Source organism: Nicotiana tabacum, chromosome 18 (genome assembly GCF_000715075.1).
Source record: "Nicotiana tabacum cultivar K326 chromosome 18, ASM71507v2, whole genome shotgun sequence".
NCBI lineage: Eukaryota > Viridiplantae > Streptophyta > Magnoliopsida > Solanales > Solanaceae > Nicotiana > Nicotiana tabacum.
Window position 1 is genome coordinate 9,023,083 of NC_134097.1, and position 7,275 is coordinate 9,030,357.

Sequence of the window (7,275 nt, forward strand, 5' to 3'; positions counted from 1 at the left end):
ATAATAGGGAAAAGAATTTATTTTCACTCGATATTTGCATTAAATAAATTAATATGAAATACTTATCAATCATTTAATCATAAGATTAAGTGATTATTTTCTCTCTTTAATTTTGGAACTCTGAAGATAAGATTTCTTTGTAAAACACCAAGCTTGGTTACTAAATATTTCCGCAATAGAGAGTATTAGGCTCCTTATACAATTTCCTACTAACATGTAAAACAATGATTAAATGGCAGCTCGATACACGAAGCATTTCGCATTCACGCAGGGTTCGGGAAGTGTCGCATCTAAGGAGTGTGATGTAGACAGCCTAACCTAATGCAAACATTAGCACTGCTTACACGGCTCGAACCTGTAACATATAAGTCACACGTAGAAAACTTTACCATTGGTCCAAATTCCCTTCAATTTCATGAAACAAAAAAGGAAAATAAAATGAAGATACGTCTAAAACGTGCAATAGAAAAAATTGCTTAAAATAAGACTTGAACCAAACAGGAAATAAGGGAGGAAAAACGTAAATTAAGACATTTGCATAAATATAAAGCAAGAGAAGCATGTTTTCCTGCCGACAGAAGCAAAGACTTTAAAGGAATAACAGTAAACCTATTGCAGTCTATAGCAAAGTTTCTAATTTCCAAATTTAAGGAATTGTACTTTATTTCTATCAATTTTCTAATCTATAGTATTTTTCCTTCTTTTGTCTGAAAAGAAAGCAAAGTTATTTGACTTCTTTCTCGCAAAAGAAAAAACATCAAGAAGTTCCAAAAATTCAAATCGTTTTCAATGCCTTTGACACAATAACTTACTCTCTCATTCTTTCTCTTCCTACAAAAGCAAAAGGAGACTTCTTTAAAGTGGAACTAATTCTTTCCCTAAAGTCAAAGGAGGGTTTATTATTTATTAGAATTAGTTTCTCCGTTTAAATTTATGTGAACCTATTTGACTGGGCCCGTAATTTAAGAAAAGAGAGAAGATTTTTAAACTTGTGGTGTAAAATGAGGCACATATATTTTGTGTGACTATAAATCATTGCATAAAGGTAAATTGTTTCAAAATAAGGAAAGAGATCATTCTTTTTAACACGGACTAAAAAAAATAGATTCACATAAATTAAAACGGAAAGTATTATTTATTAGCTGTAACGATAGTAATAATTAATTTCAATAGAAAACCACAAAGCAAAGCAATCGAATTCCTAAAAGTACAAAAAGACAGAGATATTAAAATAATGAGATTAGTCACAAGGAAAAAGAAAAGGATAAAGTAAACCCTCAAAGATGTCAATCCTTTTCCGTGAAATGAGAAAGAATCAAAACCCAATTTTTTCCCATCCTTGATTTCCGTAAATTAATTCATCTTTTTCAATTTCCTTTTTGTTGGTTTGGCTCATTCAATCATTCATAATCATCTACTAGGAGTATATCATAATACCATCATCACAACTATAACTCATCATTATCTTATGCATCTAATCTAATTTATCTCGTGTTCACATGGGATTCAATGAAGGATCGCACTTGAATGAGACATAATTTAGACAGTCTACCCTAATGCAAGTATCAGTGGCTGATTTCACAATTCGTACCCGTGACTTATAGGTCATACAAACATAATTTTACTATTATTCCAAGACTCTCCTTAACCTTTCTAAAACAATATTAACCAAAAAACTTAAGTAGAACAAGGAAAGATAAAGATCATCGTTAAGAAGAAAAGATTAAAAGAAACATGAGTCCTTAGTTGCCAATTAGCTTAAGTTAAGCTTACTTAAGCCAAGTCTACCTAAATACGGCGTCGTTCTCGGTTCTCTTTTTTTTTTTTCCTTTTCATGTGACATAAAAAAAGAAAACGAGGAAATAAAGACTAAAAGACCCTTATTTTGGTAGACTTGACTTTGACGGCCACGCACTATTTTGGGGTCAGTGAAACAGTCAACGCCGTTAAAAAACCTCCAAACAAACTTCTTAAGCTTCAGAAACAGAAGCAGCGTCTTTAACAGAGGGATCAATTCCGCCGTTACCAATCGTGGCTGACTGGACAGTCAAAACCGACAAGTTAGGAGAGGATGGTCCACCAGCCTCGCCACCACCGCCGTTGGTGGCGGGGCCTCCTCCTCCGCCGAGTAGTGGGTTGTTGCCACCGTTACCGTTAGGGATCATGGGGTTCCTGGAGTGACACGTGGCAGTTGAAATAGCTGTAGCTAAGGAAATTGGCATTAGGCATAGGCCTTTCCCTTGGAGATATTGCATAGCTGAACCCATATCTTCTTCCATCAGTTTAGCCACCTGGTGCTCCGTTACCGTCATACTGTCATTGTTTGAAGACGACGCCGTTCCGTTTCCTCCCCTTCCTCCATTTCCTTCTCCTCTTCCCTGTAACAACCCAATTATTATATGAGTTTAACTTGTGGCATTACACTATTAAGTTATCTAAAAGATGATTGCTTACATGTAAATGTTAGTATCAATATAACTTATTAATACAAATTAAATAATGCTGATAGTTTAAATAAAGTGATTAGCGGCCAAAACATCCTTTAGAAAAAGGCGTTACTCGACACCATTTTGCAAGCAAAAAATATCTTTTTTTGTGTGTAAATATATATTTCTAAATAATAATATGAATATGTTACATGGCGATATCGTTTGAGAATAATAATACGAAGTAAATATGTTCAATTTGTCATCTATTTTTAGTTTATGTAGATAGATGGGTTGTTATTCAGATTAATTTTTAATTTTAAAATCAACATAGTCCTAAATTTAAAATTCATTTATTAATTAAATTGAGACAATAACTAATATCGCTTGTATAAAATTTAGCCTATACTACTTGAACGATAATGCTGTGTTTATTGATAAAGTCTCAAAATAGGGAAAGAATAGGAAAGGGTTTTTTTTGCTAGGAGAGGGAAAAACTGGAAAAGAGTGACAGAAGGGGGAACATAAGTGGGCACGCGTGATACTTTTTGTTTTTGTCGCATTGTGCTGACAGAGAATTTTGAGAGAGACAGATTAGAGAGGATAATTGGGTGAAATGGGGGGATTGTCTGTTCAAGAATTGTACCCATGCTTTTTTCTGGTAGTACTATTCCCTTTTTCATTTCCTGTTGTTTTTCCTTTAAATAGAAAGCTCAATAGGTACAACCATCCAACATAGGCATTGGCTATTATCTCAAAAAAAGATGATTCTCTTTCACATTTTCTTGTTTTTCCTTTTCATTTGTATTCACTTTCTTTAGGGTATTTATATGTTACAGCTAGAAATGTGATGGGATGAATAAGATCTGGACAATCTTGTGATAGATTTTGAGTTGGAGCCTATAATGAAAAAAAATCCAAGGAGCACTTTCCCTTTACGACTTACACAAATATGAATTTCGAATACCAGATAATCATAAGAAAGAAGTACTCCTTGAATTGCAAAAATAACTTATCCAGGCCGCTTATGAGATTACAATGGATTTATTATTGTTGTTGTAATGTATCCAAGTCTTTATAAATTTTATGATGAGTTTATGAACATTTTATCTTAGATCAAAGATTAAGATGATAGTGAAAGTAGTTTTATTCACATTAACTTAAGTGATCATTGATTAAGATGATATGCCAATGTTCAATTCTATTATTTCAATTATTACATGTGAAAATAATGAAAATTTCAAGAAGGGTTATGATAGTGTACCTCAGAGGACATATCAGCAACTAGGGGAGCAACGGCTGCAGCACCGCCCAATCTGCTCATACTCAGAACCTGAGTTTCACACAGAAAATAAAACAAAAAATGAAGCACAAAAACACATGGAATTGACAGAAAGTAATTCTTTACAATAAAAAAAACCATATTCACCAACTAATTTTAAAATATTATTTCCCATCAAAGTTGTCAACAAGGAAGCATCCTTTATAATTTAAAAAATCTCAAACAAAATTAAAATATTAAAAGTAAAGAATGAAAAAGAAAGAGAGAGTAGTAGTAGTAGTACTTTGACTTGGAGCTGGAGGAATTTGACATAGTCGATGATCTCATCCAGCATTGAAGCCTTGTCCGTCTGTCATTCCATAACCCCAATAAACACAATCACGTTAGTATCCCATTAATGTAAATACCAAATACAATTAGCCTTGACGTAACTGGTAAAGTTGCTGCCATGTGATCAGGAGGTCACGAGTTTGAGCCGTGAAAATAGCTTCTTGCAAAAAATACAGGGCAAGGCTGCGTACGATAGACACTTGTGATCCGACCCTTCCCCGAACCCCGCACATAGCGAGAGCTTAGTGCACCAGACTGCCTTTTTACACAATTTTACATTAACTTTCTTCTCTTAAATTAATTTAAAACACAACTTTTATTATGTCGACACACAATAAGTGAAGAACAATATAGTATACTCCCTCTAATCTCGGATACCAAACTGAATGTTTTTAAAATATTTGACCTTTTATAAAAATAATACTAATCATTTATTCGAGTATTTTCTTAAAATTCATCCTTATTCCTCCAACTAGTGAAATATTAATTATGTGAGACGTTTAACAAAGAATATAAGATAATTTTGATAAATATTCTTATGATTAAAGTTATATGAAATCATTTATAAGGGGTGCGCAGGAGGTTGTACAAAAATATTTAGTAACAACTTACAATGCATCGATTGTTTAATAGATATTGATATGACATATATTTGTACGTAAACTTCTATCATTTAGTTATTAAAATTATTTAAGGTCAATGAATATTTTGCTACAGTAATATGAACACACAATAGATTAGATGCGGTAACTATCAGCAATCCCCGGGAGAATCTCTTTTCCAGTTTCATTTTCAAGTACGCACGGAACGAAATACAAATTTACTATATTCTCCTCACACACTTTTCAATTCTACTCGCCCTAATATTTCAACACGTGTCCACTTGAAGATTATGATATCCATCACCATCAGGCACATGGGACGACAAATAGTAGAGTTACACCCAGAGCAGTTACAGTTTATTATATGATTAAATTTCTAATTTATGGAACAAATGATAATGATAATTTAATTAAAGTAATGATAGGATAATTAATGATTAAATTAAAATTAATTAGATTTTAATTTACTTGGGGGATGGTGAAATTACCTTATTGGCATTGGGTACCAGCTCCTGCAATGCCTTCATTCTCTCTGCAATTCTCTCTCTACGTAACTGCCCACAAAACAGAAACCCAGAAAATGCGGAAATCAGAAAACTGAACATAACAAACACGTAAAAAATGTAAGGGGTAAAACTGTAATAAAACCATACTCGTTCAGCAATACTGTGAGGATCAGTTGCTTGTCCTCTACGAGCTCTCACTCGCTGTTGCTTTGGCTGTGCCGCCGGCGTTGTAACTCCACCAGCTGAACCACTTGCTGCCGGAGTTTGATTCATCGCCGGCGCCGTTGCCGGAGCTCCGAAACTCTGCGCCTGCATCGATCCTCCCTATAATTTTCGAAAATAATGTATAAATAAATTATCGTTAAACAGTTTATAGTAATAAAATATGAAAGTGTATATATATATGCATGTAAAATTGTGTATGGACCTGAGGATGGTGAAAATGTTGAGGTTGACTTGAGTTTTGACCAAGAGATCCGGTGAATCCGTTGAAAAGAGCTTGAACGGAACTGTCATTAGCCTGTAATTAATGAATCGTTTAATAATTAGGAAAAATTATTAAAAACAAGGCATAAATACGATTGAATTTACTGCGGAAAAAAAAATGAAACTCACCGGATTTCCGACGCCGTCGTTTTGGTCACCATTACCGAGCATGTTAAGGAAGCCGTTATCGCCGGAGGCTCCAGTAGGAGACCTAAGGCCGTTTCCGGCGAGTGTTCTAGAAAGCAAAAGTTGCTGCTGGAGCAAAAGTGCTTTAGCAGCTGCTACAGCGCCGCCACCACCGCCACCGCCACCAGTGATCTGGTGCTGGCGGAGCTTGGCAGCAAGGAAAGAAGAAGACTGGTCGTCGTATTGGAAATGCTGAAGAGGATTAGGAGGAGGCTGGTGGTCATCGCCGGAGTTAGGGTTAGGCAGCAGCGGCGGAGAGAGGTGGTGGTGTGGGTCCCAGGATTTGGAAAGGTCAGGCCAACAGGGTGAAGAAGAAGGAACAGAAGAGAGAATCTGGTCGAGGAAATCGTCGTGAGACGACGTCGGATCGAACTGGTTCATTGCTTGCATTATTTCTCTGCATAAAAATGGTTCCATTAAAATCACATAAACTGTAATTTCAGAGAATTAAAATAGAAAAAGCAAGAGAGTTTTAGTTGATTACCTGAGAAAATCCTTTTTATTTTGTTTTGTTTTCCTCTTTAGTAGCTTGTGGGCAAGTATATGACTCAATTTAGAAAGAGATGATTCTGTGGAGAAGAGAGAAAGATTGAAGACATAAATGAATCATATGTTATGGTTTCGGAATGTTGTTTATATAGGTCGTGTGTATGTGTTGATTTCAAACCACCCCCCCCCCCCAAAACCAAAATTTCTTCCTCTCACTCCGTCAACAAGGATGAAAAAGAAATACTACTATAAATCAATAAATTACTAGTATTAAGTGATTATTTTGGTTAGTTGGTTTTAGCGTTTAAACATTGGAACACAACATTTTAAAAAAAGATTTAAGTTATATACATCGATAAAGTCGAGGTTTTGTTACATTCAGATGAGGACTTATATATAACCATGAGGGGTTACTGGTCCCCATATACTTCGACAGAAATTTCGTACTCCCTATGTTTTAATTTAGATGACACACTTTTCATATTAGTCCATTCAAAAAAGAATGATACATTTCTATAATTGGAAATAATTTAATTTTAAACTTTTTATTTTACACATCTTACCCTTAATGAGAAACTTTTATAACCACACAAATATCATAACCATACAAAGCTTTTAGCCATTTTTTAGACCACAAGTTTCAAAAGTCTCTTTTCTTTTTCTTAAACTCAGTGTCGAGTCAAACTACCACATCTAAATTGAAACGGAGGGAGTATATGTTTATGTATATACCTTTAAAATGGCTAATTTAAATCACTTGGTACCCTTGTATACGAGTAAAATCGAGCCCGTTGAACATCTCGATTTCTCGGTAAGACAAACGGGACTGGAACGTGATCATAAGGAATCAGAGTCTGAGTAGAAAAATCTCTCACATCGGGGATCGAGCATAACATCCGCCCTCGGAAGCATCGGGGCCACATCTCCCGAATCCGATTCGAGTCCCTCAACTTCAGAGAGCATTACCA

The 7,275-nt window shown here is 35.0% G+C and overlaps 1 protein-coding gene across 1 annotated transcript; it reads right to left on the minus strand.

Annotated features, from left to right (window-relative positions):
- Window positions 1-1,682: 1,682 nt before the first annotated feature.
- LOC107769448 (bHLH transcription factor RHL1) lies at window positions 1,683-6,442 on the minus strand. The gene is made up of 8 exons (XM_016588663.2): window positions 6,303-6,442; window positions 5,762-6,215; window positions 5,574-5,666; window positions 5,294-5,470; window positions 5,129-5,194; window positions 3,992-4,057; window positions 3,691-3,759; window positions 1,683-2,378 (listed from the first exon to the last, which is right to left on the minus strand). Exons 2-8 carry the CDS (start codon window positions 6,206-6,208, stop codon window positions 1,971-1,973), a joined length of 1,326 nt encoding a protein of 441 aa, XP_016444149.1. The 5' UTR covers window positions 6,209-6,215; window positions 6,303-6,442; the 3' UTR covers window positions 1,683-1,970.
- Between the last annotated feature and the right edge of the window lie 833 nt (window positions 6,443-7,275).